General features: G+C 38.9%; 1 protein-coding gene across 9 annotated transcripts in view; it reads left to right on the forward strand.

Moving 5' to 3' along the window:
- Positions 1–18,853, forward strand: part of CTBP1 (C-terminal binding protein 1) — a 244,199-nt gene that overhangs the window by 192,064 nt on the left and 33,282 nt on the right. For 5 of the 9 annotated variants that reach the window (XM_071556976.1, XM_071556978.1, XM_071556977.1 and 2 more), the window contains one exon: positions 15,355–15,509. In XM_071556976.1, the coding sequence (XP_071413077.1) occupies positions 15,355–15,509 (155 nt within the window). Of the gene's footprint in view, positions 1–10,220; positions 10,305–11,776; positions 11,994–15,354; positions 15,510–18,853 lie in introns of those variants that run through there. The other 4 variants (XM_071556980.1, XM_071556983.1, XM_071556982.1 and 1 more) reach the window with 2 other exon arrangements.

The following is an 18,853-nucleotide window of genomic DNA, read 5'->3' on the forward strand; positions in this document are numbered from 1 at the left end:
TTTTTTGGTGTAGTGCATTTAATGGTAGCCTGGTTTTTATCAACTGTGAAGTTGAATTCGCTCATACAGATAGAAAATACTAGCTAGAACAGATCATAAAATATATATAAATATTAATTAGATGAAATCTGTGCCCATTGTCGTGTGAGTGCAGATACCCATCCACTATTCCTGACGGCCTTGATTGTTCTTAATGAACACTCAGGTAGCAAGAGCCTCACTCTGGAGCCAGCCCTGCTGACCCACTGCAGAACCCCAGGACAACTCTGTGAATGGGGAACAAAGCAAGACCTTCTTCAAGACAAAAAATAAAACCCTAATGAAAGATGTGCACAGTGTGCACTCGGTGCTTTCATTTCTACCAACTGTGAAACCTCCGTGAGAATTGTACAAGTGTTCCCTCCTTCTTAATAGAGGTGTTCTGTATCCTGTTTTTCATGACTGGAGACTGACAGCTTTTAGAAGTATTGTAATGATGAAGTGTCATTAGCTGTACACCATTCATGTTTAAAATTACATCCTTTGTTGTGTTCTTGCTATTCTTGTAGAATAGTTTGATATGGTCAGGATCTTGATTTCCAGCACTTCCACTTGCTTTTTATTTTCTTGTTTTGTCGGTTATTCATTTTTTGTTGAATTATATGTCTTTCTGTGATCAGTTGGCATGGAAACATGGCTCCCTTATAGGCCAGTTGCTTTTAGCATTAATTTGCAGGTACTTGTTTTTGAATGTGAAAATAGAAGCCATTTATGTTCTTCATCATTCCCCATCATTAATACTTGCATGTTTCTGATGCAATGTAAGTTCTTTCCTTCTGTCTTAGAGAGAAAAATGTACTCTTTCTTTTGAAAGACGAAAAAAATAATTGCTGCATCATGTGCACTGTGTTATGAAAACCGTACTTCATTAAAAAATTATTTTTATACATATAACTTGACAGAATCAGTGGAACAAAGACCGAAAAAAATCTTCATTTAAGCCCAGAAAGTATGTAATATTTCTCAAGAATGCAAAATCACACCACTCAATTTCTTTTTTATTAATGTATTTATTGACATTACCTCTCCTGTTTTTTGAATTGGAAGAATGCCCTGTTTTCTTTTGGGAGTTTGTTGCCTTTTGCTTGGAAAAGGTTAGAGAATTGGTTTGATCGATACTGACAAGAGTAGGGAACAGTTTCATGGTTATTTTGTGATTTTAGTTAGAGGAGTTTGAAGTTGCTGAAATACTTCAATAATGGCAAAAGTCAACTCTTGGACTGCTTTTATAGTTCCTGCAGCAGCAGTCGTGGTGATGTGATGGTTGCTGCTGGCAGCAGAACCAGCAGTGCTATCACACATCCTCATGAAGAATTGTTAGACCATTAGTGTTTGTTCATGTTTCTGGATATGTGAAACTATCTGAGTAAATACTGTTTTAAGTGTAGATAACTAAATGTCTAATTTAAGACCTGCTATAAGCAGACTGTCTGCTTTCAGTGTAGTTGCTTTCAAGTTCTTTAGGATGAGATTCAATCTCATTCCTAACAGCTACAGACCATTGTCCGAAGAGCTTTATACACATTGGATATGCAGAATAAAAATAAGATTTGAGTTCATTCACTTTGACTTGTACTTCTCCATCCCATTCCAGGCTTCAGACCCTTTGTTTCATTAACCATTTCATAAGGAATGTGCAAAACAAACAAATTCAATTGGTACTGCTCCTAACTCCGTTTTACATAATTAATAAGCAGTCAGTTCATCTGACCTCTTTGTGTGTAGTACTGCACTGCTTATATCCCTCAAATTAAAGTACATGCAATTCAATTTAAAAAGCATAAGTCTATGCAGGATTTGACAAATTTCAGGGAAAGAACTACAGATCTGCAGATTAGAAATACTTTGTTCATGCCACCAGTCTCGTGTTATGAATTTCATGGTATTACTCAGCAACCATATGGCTCATTCCCTCTGGACAGTTAAAAAAAATTAACCATAAAATGAAACAGACAATTCCCTATAGGTGTAACCCCCACATTTTCACAATTACTATTTTCTTTAAATAACTGGTGGAAAAGAAGGATTTCATTTTATGCCAAACTCTTCTACTGAAACTGTTCAGAGCTTTCTTGTAGTTACTTGCAAATGGTTTTCTCAGAGGCTGAGAGAGAGTTTAGTGCAGCAGTTGGGGCTTTGGGAGCAGTTTACAGATCAGATTTTCACTCGCTGTGACACAGCTGTGAAAAGCTGGGCCTTGCCACTTCCTGTGTGACAATATCTCATCATGCAAAATAAACCATTTCTCCCTTCTTACCCCCACCCTTGTTCTCTCATAAACAGGTGGGTCTGTTGACAGAGAAGAGTGAAAAATAAACGGGTCCCACCTTTTATCTTCTCGATGTACTTGCAGATTAATGGAGAGAAGATGTGCTAAACCACTTTTTCCCACCCCATCCTTCCCTGCAGTGCCCAATGGCATTCCTGGCTGGAAGGATGGCAGTGAGAACCACTCTGAGGATTAAAACTCCCGCTGTTAATTGACTTAATCCCATACTTAATTGTAACTTTTCTGGCTTAGATTGATCTCTTCTGTCATGTTCTCTCTGCAACTAAATATTCAGTAACCAGCACAGTCTCTTTCTACATTTCTTTAATTGTTTAACCAGATTATTGTGTGTGGTTGGTGTCCTTTCTTGAATTCATTTTTCCACAGGTTGGGTTGGCTACTTACTGAAATCAAAGGCTTCCCTTGGGATGGGAAGCTCTCCCATACTCTGCTGTGGGTTCCTCTCAGACTTCCCATAGAATTAAGCATCTAAATGCGTTTTCCTTCAAATATTTTTTATGTAAAAGTATATTTTATGAAGTATTTAACATGCTTTAAGGAATATATAGTTCTGATGAAATTGAGTATTTTATCTGAGCCCCTGAGGGTCATATTTTACAATGTATTGTGAAGGTGTAGAGTTAATAAGGAAATAATACTAATTAATTATTTTTTCAAAAAAAGAAAAAGAGAAAGCACAGGTGGAGGTTCCTCTTAAAGCATTTAACTTGTGGACCAGCACTGTTTATATGTGCCTTGTTTTAATCTGGTTTATAGTGCAGGCCTAATAAATTACCCTCATCTTAGAGATGTACAGTTTTCATCACTGAGAATTATTTTTCAGATTTCCTTTGTTATTCTCAGCACTTTTTTCTCCTCTTCCTTTTGTAACTGGGATGATAGTCCTGAGTGAGGAGAGGCAGGAAAAATGAAAAGATTGATCTGAAGAACATACTTTAGGTTTCCTCTGAAATAACAGTTGTGCCATCAAAGTACCTGATAATCAAAAAGAGAGTGGCCATAACCAGAGTTGGGAACAGAAGTATGACTTAGTTTTCTACTTTTGCAGTGATACACCTGCATTAGTTTAGTTTGCCTTACATCCAGGAAATGGGCAAAATAATGTGTTATCATGTCTCAATCCCAAGTGCAAGGAATTAACTGAATGTTCTCCCATGATGTTCTGGAAAATAATCATAATGGTTTCTGGGAGTTACCCGAGAGCTGTTGTACTGCACTGGGCAAGCACTCAGCTGTCATTCTCTCCCAATTTTTCAGAAATCACAGCCAGTAGGAATCAGTTGGACTCGTTTTCCAGTCTCTTTCTCTATGCCATGTCCATTTTCTGAACAACAGAATGAGATTCATGATACGCTTTGAGTTCACTTCACATGTACTCAGTGATTGATTATCTTTGAATGATAAAATTCCAAGTAATTGGAGTGTTTCCTGCCTGCTTTAAGAAGCACAGTCCTCCTGCAGCCTTTCAGCTGTTTATCCCGCTACCAACATCCCTCCTGCTTCTCCTTTCAAAAAACATCCAACAATCATAGTGTGAGGTTTCTTTATTTTGGAATATTTTTATTGCATCTAATCAAGTGGAAACCAGAGCATTGTAAAGGCATATCAAACTGTTGTCAGTCTGTATTTTGTTTCACAAGGGGTCCATTTTTTGTATCTGTCTGTTTTTCACAACCTGTGTTGCTGCACGAGTCGAGGGCTGTCACTGGCAGAGGGGAGATGACATTTGTGTGACGCACAGACGTGCCGTGGGCAGATTTTGTAAATGCCTCTGCCTGCAGATTGAGCTGGAGCAAGTTTACATTTTTAAGCTAAAACATACACAGAAAAAGACTGGAATAAAACTACAAACTGTTGCCTTAACTTCACTTACAGGGAAATGTGAACTAATTTTCCGAAACATACCACTCAATCACACCAAGAATGTGCAGTCAGAGAGGTAACTTGGCAAGAAATCTGTGTGAAGACTGAAAGGTGACCTGGTACCCTCTTGCCTTAACATTCTTAATAATGGATTCAATAATTCCATTTATAATACTTTCCTGAAACTGATGTTTTTAGCACCAAGAAATGTTTTATCCAATTTACAGTGATAGAATATGGTTTGTGCCCTGCAAAATTTATAATTAAGTGCAAAGCATTTTAGTGCATGTGAATAGACCCTTTTCAAGCTGAAAATGCTTAAACTGCAGAGACTAAAAGGAACTATAAAGCCTCATAAAAAATGCAAATATGGGTCATTTTTAAGCACTTCTGACTTTTCAGTAGTTCTGTGGAAAGCATCTTAAAATGTTCAAACCCTTTCCCTAAACCCCTTTAGCATGTGGTATGTGTGGGAAGAAATAATTTGCTTCTCTCATCAAGTCATGAGTGTAACTCCCAATTTTAACTCTGTTTTTCAGTACAGCTCTCACGGTGATGTTGGGACCAGAGCCTTTGTAATTGAAACTCAAATCTCTACTTGAAGAAAAACTCAGTAGAACAGCTCTCTTACATCATACACTTTGGTTATATTATGATTAAATGTAACATGATAATATAAACCCAGCGTTTGCCTTAAACTGCATGTTTTATTTGGCACTTGAACTGTTGTTACTGGCCCATTCTCAGTGAGCTTGTCATTTTTATACATCCTGTTTGCTTACCTTTAAAATGAATATCTTTTCAGAAAAAGCTGTTTATTTAAGCTTGGTTCTGCTGCAGGACCGTGGGTGGGAGTTGCAGGACTTGATTTCATTATACTCCAAATTTTCTCATTTTACAGCAGCACTGTTCTCTAGTTTGTAATTATCATCATCCATTTGCTTAATATTGAATATTGACAGAGAACAGCAGAGATCAGTGGCTGTGGGAGGAACCAGAAAGGGGGAGAGAAAAAAAATGTTTTAAGGAGCCCTTTGCAGAGGTTCAACATTGGCAGACTTGCTTTGGTTTTCAGAAGAACATAACACGATGTAACTCGAGGGATTTTATTATCCTTGTTTACCAGAAACCTTAATACTGTTTTGAATTGACCTCTGTCAATGATGCTGGTCTTAGAAGTCTGAACTCTCTCTGTGTGTGTGTGTGTGTGTGTGTGTGTGTGTGTGTGTAAAAGTTTTTAGAAGGTTTTTTAGCTGTCTATCATAAAGGAAGTTTCCAGCTTTTCTCCCTTCTTCCCACCCCTAAACAAGAGTCACAGTATTTTTTTTTTGCTGTTCCACTGTAAGGTTTGCTGACACATACACAGCATCATGATGTTCAGCTGAGAGGATAGTGAATCACATTTGATGCTTTCCCAAAATATAAAAGGTTCAGGAATGACAAAGAAATTGGAGAGGTCAGTGTTCAATATGTACAATATTTCTATACTGTTATTTTTAGAGTCATTCAAGTGTGTTCTACTGACCTCAAAAAAAAAAAAATCTTGTGAAACTAATTTGATTATCCAAGGCCCCACACTTGCTTATCTTCAGACTTTTTGATAAGAAAAATAAGGAGTGTCCCAGGTAATAGTTTAACGTTCTTGGGTCAAAGTACAGGTGTGCTGTTAGAGAAATTGCTGTCGGTTTTGGGGATCAGAATAAAGGAAGCCTTTGATGTTGGCTCCGCTGGGGTTATTGGGTTTCTTGCAGGCAGCATCCTGTGCAGCACCTGAAACAGGAGAAAAGCAGCACAGAGAGAGTAGCCATTAGTGCAGTCTACATTCAGAAATTTTATGTTGTAATAAATACTTATCAGTGTCTTTAAAACGTAATGTGAAATTAATACTCTGAAAGTGGTTGTACTGACATGCTAAAAAGTGGTATTTTTCCCAAAGCATATTTGCAGCTCAGGCAGTGGTTTAAAACAAAGCAAACAAAAAACCCCAGACCTACTGGAATAAAATAACTTGCCGTAAGAGTAACATTTTTGGAGGAGAAAATTACTGTTTTCTTCTTTTTTTCCTGCATAATTCAAATACATAATATTTTACAGGCACATCAAGAGTAATTTCTTAAGGGAATTGCATTTTAAATTAACGTTATGTGGCTGTTCAGCTTTTATCCAAATTACAGCCAAGATGCCACTTCTGATAATTTGATTTAAAACAAGAAAGCAATGCTTGCATGCTTTGTACTGAGTCCATGGCTGCAGGAGTGAGGGTAAGGGCCACTGGATGTACCTCCCTTCATGTGAAGCACAGCCCTGGTTTCCAGCCTGTTTAGGCTTTTGTTATTTATCCTAAATGTTGTCCTGAAAATCTCCAGTCCTGCTTCTTCCGTGGAAAGTGTTTTAGTAAGTCTTGGCATGATCTGTATTGTTCCTGGAATGGCTCAGGGAGTTAATCATTCTGCTCCAAGTGCAATTGTTGAAGCAGATTGTTTTTCCAGTTCTGCCATCAGGAATTTTCTCTCTTTTTTTTTTTTTTAAGACACACCCACCAGCCTATAAAGTTTATGGTCTGAAATACAAGCTCAGTTGTATTTTAAACTGGAGTTTGGAAGTGTGTTAGGGTGAGTTACCCCCCCCCCCCAACTGTGATCATAGAATCGATTGGGTTGGAAAAGACCTCCGAGATCAAGTCCAACCCTTGGTCCAACTCCAGTCCCTTTACCAGATCATGGCACTCAGTGCCACGGCCAGTCTCAGTTTAAAAACCTCCAGGGATGGGGAATCCACCCCCTCTCTGGGCAGCCCATTCCAATGCCTGATTACTCTCTCTGGAAAGAATTTTTTTCTGATATCCAACTTCAGTTTCCCCTGGCAGAGCTTGAGCCCGTGCCCCCTTGTCCTGTTGTAGTGATGATCAGTCAGCTCCATGGTTGTCCTGGGAGAAGATGAAAGTGGAGGTATATCTTGATATATACCCAGGATATGGTGAGCTGTGGGAATGTTTGTGGTGCAGATTTAATGCATGCCTTCAGTTCTTTATTTTGGAGAAGCTGCCTCATCAGTAACTGGGGAAGTGAAGTCCCTGGTCACAGCAAACATGAGTGCTGAGAGTCCTAATTCTCAAGCTCAGTGGTTCTTAATTACCAGGGTCTGTCCTCAGCTTCCCTACAGGGATTCCTGTAAGTTACCAAATAGTTTGTGGCTCTTGCCACAGTGTGTGTGGGCAGGGGCATTCCCCAGTCACCGTAAAAACCTCACAGTAAATAACAGAGTTTGGCAGCCTTGGTCACAGTTTCTCTGAAGCTGGGATTGATGGGAGTGAGCTCAGCTAGGGCAGCTCCACCATTGCCCATGTATTTATTCCCTCCTCCCCTTTCCTTATTACTTAATAAAGCTAAAAATATTTGAAACTGTGAAATCTTTGCTGCAGACAGGCACTAAAGATGCTGCATGTCCAGGGAGAGCTCAGCCCTTTAAAATGTTTTGCCTTTCTCTGGAATTTGCTTTCATGTATCTTGCTTGAAAGCACTACTTCTTCAGTGTTGGGTTTTGTGTATGTTTTATTAGACTTTCTAGATTTGGTACTTGATGTAGTTGATACTGAATATTGTAATTTGTTTTTCTTTGTAAATGGTGATAGAAACTTAAAATGTTTTACCATAGCTCTTGATGCTGTTGCTGCTTGTTTATTTGACATTTAATAGATGTGATTCATATTGTTTTCAGTCTTACTTTGAAAAATATTAGTTAAGATTAGGCATATCATTACACCATGCTCAAAATATGTAATTTGAGTAATTTTTTGACAGATGTGAAGTACTTCCAGTTTTCATGTGGATGCTTGAAGTACATTGAAAATGTTGCCAGATGATTTTGTTTCCCCTTATGAGAACTTCATTTCTGATAAGAGGCTTTCGAGATGTGCCATGTGGGACCTTTGGTGTTTGTACCCTGACAGTCACTTAGGATTCTGTGTGGACACTGACAGATGTTTGACAAATAACAGCCAAATTGCTGGATATTTAAAAAAGAGCTTAGGGATCACTATTTAAAAACAAAACAGAAACCCATCTCTGGTGGTTGTCACAGTAATGTCTGAGAATGGCAAGTTTACTTGCTGTGTGAATATGGAAAAGGGATGAGGAATTGTGATTCAGTTCCAGTAACAGCAGGGAAATGGGGAATTTTCTAAGTAGAAATCACTGGCTCATTTTGTTTTGATTGTGCCAAAAGGGAAAGTCAGGGAAGAGTATTGTCTCCAAATAGTGTGTTGTGGCCTTTGAGTAGTGATTGCTTGGGGTACCCAGGCTGGTTTCTCGCAGGTGGTGGAATAATGATGTGATATGTGCAGGAATCCAAGTACCATGGAAGTGTGTGGACCAGGGGGGTAATTCCATAGTGGTGTTGGGCTTGCAGGGTGTCGGGGAATGAGCTGAGTGTCCTGCAGAGCGCTGGGTGCGTTTCACCCTGCACTGCTGCAGGAGGATATGGCCGGGTGTGACTGCTCTGCACATCGGTGGGTCAACACAGCACAGGAAACCACTTGTATTTTTCTTGGTCTCTTGCAAATTGAAAAGAAAAGAAGGAAGATGACTTGTTTTTATTGAGTTTGGGTAAATAAAAAGCACAGGCGCCAACATTATTCCTGTGCTGTGCTCTTCCAGTAAAGTTTTGATGTGCTCAGCGTTAAACTCAGCCCTGGGGACTTCCAAGGGACTCCACTCGGCTCCAAGTGAGGCTTGTGCTCAGTTTTCTCTTGCATTTCTACTGTGAGGTCCAGATCTTGGTCCTTTGGAAATCAGTTTGGAATTGTTCTATAAAGTTTAATAAGGCGTTCAGCAGGTTCCTAAAAATCTTAGGAAATGTAGTTGGAAGCATTAAATGAGATGAGAAAAAAAGGAAATTAAATTTTATCTGCTAAGTAGTTTAGTCTTCTGAGGGTAGCTGCCACTTCTTTGTGCATGCCCCTTTTTGGTGTTCTTTAATTAAACATATTTTTATTATATATATGTATTTAAATATATATTCAAATATAATATATTTATGTTTATTGTTATGGACTCTCCTCCAGCCCCACATCCCAAGTCATGGGAGATTTTATCCTGCTTGTCTTTAAGGCAGCAGCAGTAACTGTTGGCTCAGATTGTAGTGGAATCAAGAGATTTTTGTGTTGCATATTCAGCATCTAAATATGCTGAATATCAAAATACGGAAGGCTGGTAAGCGTTACTTTTTTTGCTTGCATCCATTACCCTGGTTCTTGTACCTGTATTGTATTTTAAAGTTTATTTCTAATTGTTTACTCTTAGAGGTTTGCTCTACCTTGAATTTCAATGTCGCTTGAGTTCACGGTGAACAAAACAATGAGACTACCAAAGCAAAGTCCAAAGTTTAAAAATGCATGATAGCTCAGGAACCTTAAAATATATTTTTGAAGTATGATGTTTCTAGGAATTTTAATAGTGTATGTTGGCAAATCTAATTCATAACAGCTTCTGCGTTCGTGTTACGAGGATATTTTTGTTTGTTTTGACAACTTGTTCTTACTTGAATTAATATTAGCATTTATTTTTGAAAAACATGCACATTTTTTGAGGGTTTATGGTAAATAAATGACAGCTCTCACCCAATTTACACCTAGGTAAGAACATAAAGTAAAGGTAAATGCCACAGGGGATTATTCTCATGGTGCATGTGCAAGACTGTAAATCACTTGAACATCCAACCTGTCATTTTCAGCTCTTGTTTTTGTAAATATTGATTAGATTTTTCAGTAGTTTGCATTTGGTTAAAAACGTAAATCACTTTGATGTTTTACCATGTATAAAGAAAGTTTCGTAACACAATTCTTTGAAAAGGACATTGTCAAGGGATTTTTCCTGCTTATTTAGTCTTTGCACTTGTAAGAATCCCCAGAGATGTGACAACTCTCCTTTGCAAGGCTGCTCCTCCTCCCTTTCGTATGCCTGTTGGTTTGTCATTATAGGGTTACTGATAAGTGTTGTGCTTTTTGGCATTGATGTATTTTTCAGAAAAAAGAATTGAAGCATTTGTTTTGAAAAAAGAAAAACACATTTAAAGAATTACATGGACTTTGCAAACAGATTTAAGAATATGAAAGGTAGGTCAAATTTTGGGCCTACAAACCTGACAATGTCCTTTAGTTAATTTAACATGTACGCCTTATGTGAGACATTCCTGATCCTAATGATGTTACATTAATCATCAGCAGGGAAATGTGAAAATTACATGTTTAATCATCATTAATCCTAATAGCTTCTCTTGTTGCATTTTGGTATGTTTTCTCATGTCAGTAAATGGTGGCAGCCTCTGTTACTTGTGCAGGGATCACTTCAGTTACTGTCAGTTCATCCCATGAAGATTGTTTAGCAAAAGGTTTAAAATACATTTTAACAGCCCAGGGTATGTCAGGGAGGGCTTCCTTACCCTCCAGTCGTGGGTGTGCCTGATGGCATTGGCTTCAACTCTTCCCCCCCTTGGAGTGAAGCACAAATAAAGCACCTTTGCTTCAGGAGCAACAGGAGGTACAGGATGGATTTGGGAGCAGTGAGGACTCTACCCTGCTTAGGTCGTTCTTTTTTCAAGTTTAAAAATAATGTGTGTTGTTCTAAGGTTGTTCTGGTCATTTGTAAGTCCCTGTGGTGCCAGTGGCGTAGAGATAAAATAACCCATGTCCCTTCCTCTCCTGTTTGCAAAACTGGGCAGTGAATTCATTAATCCTCTTGTTTGTGGGACCCACAGTCGGTTGAAGTGCTTGTGCATGGGACTGGCCTCCTCTCAGGTTCTGCAACTGAAAACTGATTTTTCAAATTCCAAGGTTTTTTTCCATACAAGCTGGGCCAGGAAAGGTTTTTTGTTTTCTCTGGAGGGCTGGTCCACACTGCAGCTGTGCAAGGGCACTCTGCTGTTGGTTACTCACATGGTGAATAGCTGCAGCTTATGGACAGCTGCTCTGTTGTGTGTGCACCTTATACCTGGTATTAATTTAGAAGAGTTTCTGCAGTTGCTGGCACAGCAGCTCTTGCTGGATGGAGCAAGAGCTTCACCACAGGTTACTTCCATATTGGTGGGGAGGAGGGAGCAGAATCCCCAAACTAATAGCTGGACTAAACTGTCACGAAGACTTTGGGGTTTTGCTTTAAATACATTTAGATGACCTTAAGGGCCTGACTTACACCCAGCAAAACCAGCAAGTTCAGAGTTAAGGCTTCTCACTCCATCTCTGGCACTCAGCAGAGCCGAGCGCTTGGCCCTCCAGCAGGGGGGTATTGGGGACCACCCACTGTCCCTGGGTCCCTGCTCAGCCAGGCAGAGCCTTGGCCACGTGGGCGGTGCCGGCTGTGCCAGGTCCGTGGATGTGCAACACACCTGAGCAGGGGGCTGTGTGTGCCCTAACACTCCGGTGCTTCCCCTGGCATGTTAATGGAACACAGCAGGTGTGGTGAGAGCCAGCAGCCAAGTGGGGAAGGGTACAGATGCAGTGAGAAGCTTTAACTTCGAGTTCCTGCCTTCTGTGAGCATGAGTCAGACCCTTAATGTTGTTTTAATGTATTGTTTGTGTTTAATTTTTAGTAAAAATTTGAACGCCATCCAGGCTACAGAGGTTGCAGTGGATAAGAAGTTTAAAAGCTTTGGTTCAAGATTACATGAGGCTGCAAGAAAAATTAAAGACATGGAAATGAGGATGGAATGACAGGCTGCTATTTTGCCTCAGAATACTGAAGATTGTAAAGCATTGAGAAATCGAATTCATGACCCTGGAAATCAAGCTCAGATTAAGAAATGTCAGGTTGGTAGGGGTTCCTGAAAGTCTTGAGTTAGGATAAACTGAGATTGTTTTCCCATAACGAAAGATTATAGGATGTGGGGGTGGATGGTATAATTTTTGTTATCTATGTAATGTGAAATGCAATACCATATACTTAAATAAGCCAGCTAAGTGAAATTATTTGTTTAAATTAGTTTCACATTTGTGGTGTTGAATGTCACTTTTGACCGCTTTACAGTTATTTCTCTCTGGCACAGAATTGCATGATTTACTGTAAATGCAGGCATGGAAAATACTGCTCTTAAATACACATTGCTTTCTCCTGCCTCTCTGAGGGTCTGCTGTGAAGCCAAGGGCATGGTGTAGTATGACATTTCTAGATAAGAAATGGGCAGAACATATCCAAGTGGTAGAAGAGGAAGGGTTTTGTTCAAAAGGCTCTGATTCACAGTGAAGCCGTGTCTTTGCAAATGTGAACTTTAATAGTGGCTACCACTGTGATGAAGTTTCTGTAAGTTTACTTAAGTGTTGAGTTATTGCCTGCGATTCGGGGGCAGGATATTTAGGCAGAAGGATTGTGCAACAGGAAGTCTATGCTGAAGTTCAGAAAGGATTTTGGCAAGCAAAGCTTTGTAGGGTTTTTGTGGTCAAGGTCACTGGATGTATTTGAGTTCTGGGGACTCTTAACAAAGTCTTTCTCTTGGGGAGGGTTTGTCCTTCTGGTTGTATTTTGACTTGTGTGTGTGTGCTCTGGGGCTTGGTCTGGCATTCCCCTTAGTGCCAATGTTACACGGGTAACTGCTGAAATCTTTACATGCACTGGCGTGAGGGGAAAACCAAACCACACCTTTATGTATTTTAGGGAAGTCATTGTGTGAAAGGGCTGTGTTTTGTGCTGTTCTATTTCATGGTTTTCTGAGATAGCTCTAGACAGAAAAGTGTTTCTTAGAAGTGAGCAGTTTTAATCCCAGGCATTTTGTGTTTGGACTGTATGTGCTCTGCTGTGGACAGAAGTGTTTTAGTTGTAGCTCAGAGGGAATCATCCTTCATCTGCAATGACTTCAGTATCTAAAGTTCTGGGTGGTTTTTTTTTAATTTTAGCTGGCATTTTCACCCTGGTCATTGAAGTTCTAGCTTTGCTGTACTGACAAAACAATGACCATAACATTTTAGTTCTAAAGTGAGCACAGTTACTCCAAGCAAAATGAATAGGACTTGCAATGTCATTTTTACATTCGTTTCAAGACTTAATTGCATTTTGGTAATGCTATTACATACACTGTTTTGAAAGAAACATGAACAAGTCTAAAACATACTTTATCTTAGAGGGTTTTCTAAAGTAAATTTAATGTGGGGGTTTATAATTAAGTTCCCATTAAAGGGTAGTAATTGTTCTCTGGGTACCTATGTAGCTTTATGCTGTTAATTCATGTAGTGTTCCTGACTTGTACCACATTACTAATATGTGGTTTGTATACTAACAATGACTGTATTAGTGTTATGTGGCCATTTCTGGTTCAAACAGGTGTCAGTAGTAGGTACCCAAGATGTATAGTTGTCAAAACTTATGTTTAAAGGACTCCCATCTAGTTTTGGTGGCTGGATGTTACTGAAAGAGTGTGTGTACCAGGAGCATTTCTAAGAATGTCTCTCACAGTAGAGGTTAGCAGTGGGTGTTTTTACAGCAGAGCATGGTTTTCAGGGGTGTTACAGCTATGGAAAACTTTGCTGGTGAATACTTGTCACATCTGAGTGCTTCTGTGCTATGGTGGGAGTGCTGCAGTCAGTCCATTGGCATCGGGAGGTGTTGGCAGACACTGTGACTGGAACAGAAAGGAACCAAACATAGTGACTCTTGTTCTGTCGTCTTTACCTATTCAAACAGCTTCTATACCTGAAGAACTCAAATTCCAGATGGTAGTAGGGCTGGGCTGTCATCCTGGCTTGGTTAGGGGTGGACATGGAGTTTAAGGGTTGAGGTTGGACAACAGAGAGGGACTGTGAGGGCAGGACTCCCCTTAGCTGTGCTCCTTCAGCCCAGACCTGAGCCTGCTCCCAGTGGGGGAGTCACTGGCTGCTTCTGTTGACTTGTGAAGATCTCTTTTCCCAGCAGCTGTTTCTCTTCACCAGATACAGCTGGGATTCTAATAATTTTCCATCCACTTAAAATGCAGATACCAGTCTTTCAGGGCTTGCTTTCTGTCCAAGCCTGGTACTTAAGATGCAGGGATTGCTTGTAGAAGTTAAATGGGGGACTAAGTTATTTGCATTAATGTTGGACTAACTTGGATTATCAAGCAAATAGGCAATGTTTTAAAATTCACATTGCAACAAAAATGTGTTGAAATTTGCATATAAGAAAGATGTAACCTTCTTCACTTTGCAGTGTTTAAAACTTCATATTTAAAATAGAGGAAAAACACCCATGTACTTTTGGGTTTGCTTTCCTTATCTCTTCAAGAAGTCCCCTTTTTTCCCCACCCATGTTTAACTACTTTTGTGTAAATGTAATGGTTTAATATTATTTGCAGTTTAATATTATTCTGTTGAGTACTATTGTGTATTTATACCATCTATGCTGTTAAAAAGATGCTCTCTAAATACCTTAAGGATTATTTTTAATGTCAAGAGACTGTAAAGAGAATGTAAATGAAGCCTTCAGTTTGGACTGATTTTCCTGGCCACAGATACTTAATGTGGATTTCTTTGTCACTCTACAACGTTCCAAGTGTAACATTGGTTTAGGGAGGGAGGTTTTGTTCATGTTTTATAAGAGTTTTCAATAGTGGATTAAGTATGATGTGTTTGACTAAGCTATATAGGACTGTTTTGTAAAACTTTTTAAGCCTAAGCAGACCTACATAGATCAGCAGTTAGCCTGTAAATTTGGGCACTGGATTCTCAGTAAATGCAAAATGTTGCTGTTGTAGGCGTTTTTCAGTTCAGTTTTAGTCTCAGCAGAATCATCATTATGTATGTAAATTGAACACCCAAATCCTCACGGAGTTGCTTATGATATTCCATAAACTACACTCCTACAAGCCTGGACAAGATATTTCTCACTCTGTCTAGAGCTCACAAAGGTGTGGAATCCAATCAAAACATGAGTAGGATAGCACAGACACTTAATAGTGCAGTAAGATGTATCTTTAAGAACCAAATACACTGTTCCTGGTGGTTTTATCCATCTTTCATTGTTCAGCCTTCTGAACCTCCATGGAATTTTTTTCTTAAGTCCTGTATTTGGTTGACTGCTGAGTGGAAACTTGTTCCCCTTTTATAATCTTCAGTTGTAATCTTTTTCTGCCATCAGAATGAACAGAGTAGCTGTAACCTGTTTTTCAATTGCATGTGAGTAACAAGTGTTCTCTGTTCCTTGCAGGCATTCGACCTCCGATCATGAATGGGCCCATGCACCCGCGCCCCTTGGTAGCGCTGCTGGATGGCAGGGACTGTACAGTAGAAATGCCTATTCTGAAGGATGTAGCCACAGTGGCGTTTTGTGATGCTCAGTCTACACAAGAAATTCATGAAAAGGTGAATATTCAAGAGATGTAATTGAGTTGGTTTGGAGAATGCAAATGTTTTAATTATTCGGATCCAGTGTTGTGTCAGCTCTGACATTGTGTTTGGCTGTTGCATTTCAGTCATTGGCTCATCACCTCAGGTTGCTGGTCATTTCCAGTAGGTCATGAACCATGATAATGAAACAAAGATTTAATGTCTGTGCTGAACTGTGCTTTTGTGTTGTGTATCTTTGACTGGATGTTGTCCATATGATTACTTACTGAATTAGTTTCATGGAGAGAGTTATTTCTGGGAAAAATGTTATTACATGGTATTTGGAAATACTCCTTGGAAACATTTCTGTTACTCAGCCTTTGTCTGGAAAGACAAACGTCAGTATTGGACTGTCTGTGTGGGGAACATTCTAATTTCTTTGTTTAGCCAAGAAACTGTGCAGTTTGGGTTAGGCAGCATTGTGTGCTGAGAGTGGTCACTGCAGAAGAGTTTGAAAATTCAACCCAGAATTTATGGGGAAGATACAGTGAATGAGAACCAAACTTGAGAACACATGCGAAGAAGTGAAAACTTCTCGGTCTTCATTCATAATTGGAGCTGCAAAGTTACTGTTTGTTGAGGGCTTTTAATAAAATAAAGCTTAATTTATAGGGTTCAAAGACAACATATTTTTGTTTGTTAATTTTGAGAAGTATTCAAGCTTTTTTCCTCAATTCCCTTTTATTTTATCAAGAGTTAAAATGTGCTAGAATGCCTTATTTCTGAATGTTTTGTAGTAATATTGAAAAGTTGCTTTCACTTTACTGTTTTCCTATCTCATACCACTGTCAGAAGTTTAATATGTGAAATAGCTGGATTTCATTTATAAGGACTAAATGACATTTGGAGAATAAGTAATATAATAAATGCTACTCCACTTTTATGAGTAGATAACAGCTCTTCATATGAACACTGTAACATTGGCAACTGCACCACCTGTGTGGTTTTATACTTTACTTACTGAAATCAACATCATTTGCTTCTGGTGCATCAGAACTGGGGAATTCCTGAGTGCCATAAATGCCTTACATAGAAACACTGGATATTTTCTGTTACCAGTGTAGTAAAATGAATGTTTTGGATCCTTAGAATTAAAGTCAGTGTGTCTCAAATTGTAGCTTTGGAAAAGCATTTAAATAACAGATGAGTGACCCAGGTACTCTGTTGCTGATCTTCACAAGAGTGTTGTATTGATTATACTAAAGTTTGCATTGTTTGATTTTTATTCCACAAAAATGATTCATTCTCAGTGAGCTCAGTAATACATCAGAAATATTTTCACAAGCTATCAGTATATTGCTGTAATGCAGATTTTCACTTGTCTAGAGCATGAGGCAGTCCTAAAAAAATGGCTGTTTTTCAACTGTCTTTGAAGTCATAGTAAAGAAATATCTGCACTTTAGTACTGTTTGTGTAATACCTTATTTGGGAATGGTGCTTTACTAAATATAAAGTTGTTTGCACTGACAGCTTTAAAATGAGAAGTTACATATTTAAAGCAATATCTAAAACATTCATGTATTTATGAATGCACATTTCTGGCCATACTAAATGATGCTGTCCTTTCAATTAAAGTGCAGATTTTAATAATGGATATTAATTTACAAAAGGCTGTTCCCCATTGTGAAGGACAAGATGACTGAAAATCAGGAGGTTTAGTGTTGACAAGAGCTTGCTGAAAGCAGGAGATGAAATTTTATTTTTTCTCCCATATTTCATGTCTTTAAGAAGAACAAATGAATTAATAGGGTAGCAGATACAGATACACTTAGTGTGAAGTTGCAGGAGGCAGGGCAGAGTCTGGGAAGTTTAGGATGGGGTTTGAAAGAGCTGATTGGCATTGTTAGATACTCTTAGATGAGTGACTGTAGGTGAAGGTAATGGGGAAAAAAAAGAGGCACGAACAGACTTGAATGGGGAGGAAAGGAGTGAAGGATGCAAAAGAGTGACTTGGAGGGTAAGAACTGGTATAAACTTGACTTGTGCAGTGTGAAACCATCATTACTGGGCTGTGAACAGTTGGCATTTGAGGACTGAACATTCTGGAACCTGCAGAAAGGATTGCTGCTGGTCATCAGAAGGTTTCAGGGACAGGGCTGGTTTAAAATACTGTCTTTTCAATATTTTAAGGAAAAGGGGGTTTGTAGTAGTCTCTGAGACAGCAAAGCACAAGCTAGATATGTTTTTTCATAGAGGAGAAAGGAGGCTGAGAGATTCTAACACATACAGAAAGGAGGAAAAGAAATGAGGATTTGAATGCTATTTGTGTGCAGAGTGAAAAGCAGGATGGTACCAAATACTGTTACACCTTCCTATGTGTGCTGAGTAAAGTAAGTGTTCTCCAAACTTGGTAATGCCCAAGATGCTGTTCTGTAGCAACTCCCTTATGCCAGGAGTTCATTTTTTAATCACTTTTTATGGCTGAAGAGATTCAAGTATCAAAAATAAGTACTAGTGTAAAGTCACAGGTAAATAATAACAAGTTTAAGAACTCTACTTCATCTCAGGTCAAAGCATTTGTTCCCCATTCTGCTGCATTGGAAGATACATTTCCTTCCTTTCGAAAATCAGACAGCCAGTACTTAAGTGAATACTGACTTTTACTGAGACCGACCCAAGGTTTTGAAGTAACTCTGTAGTTAGAGGACCCTTATTACACTTCTTCAGAGATTAGTTTGCATGAGGTTTTACTGATTTTTGATTTATTTGGTTTTTTTACCATTCTCCCTAAAAAAGCAGTTTGCTTTCAAGCCAGTCTGAAAGACTGCAATAGATATGTTTATCCCTTAACCTCTAAGTTCTGGGTTTTTTGTAGATACTGCATATGACTGTGTGAAGTTGAGCATTATGTTTGTCCAACTGTATCATAGGGTAACTGGGAACTGAGTTCATTGAATCCTATCAGGAAACTTCTGTCATTTAGGGTAAAAAATACATTAAGATTCCAGTGTTTAAATTTCTTTCTTATGAGCGATTACATTGCTGTTGATAAAAGTTACTCACTGTGCTTAAACTGTTTTTTATTTTACAGTTAATGATGTGTAAATAAGTTCTCTCAGTAACCATCTTAGACTGCTTCCAAGTGTACGTGGTGTTTTGGTTTGTTCTGCCAAAAACACAGTTGCTCATCCAAAAACAATATTTAAAAATACTTTGCTTGCTTCCATCCTCATTCCAGGTCTACTTCCTTTTTTCTCTATCTCATGGTCTGTTGTCTGTCCCCCTGGTTTTTTCCAGTTATTTTCCAGTGCCATTCATGCTGTGTTGCTTTTCCTGGCTCCCTGGCATCCTACCCAGCACTCCTGATTTCTCCAATATTG

Source organism: Pithys albifrons, chromosome 5, assembly GCF_047495875.1.
Source record: "Pithys albifrons albifrons isolate INPA30051 chromosome 5, PitAlb_v1, whole genome shotgun sequence".
Classification (NCBI taxonomy): domain Eukaryota; kingdom Metazoa; phylum Chordata; class Aves; order Passeriformes; family Thamnophilidae; genus Pithys; species Pithys albifrons.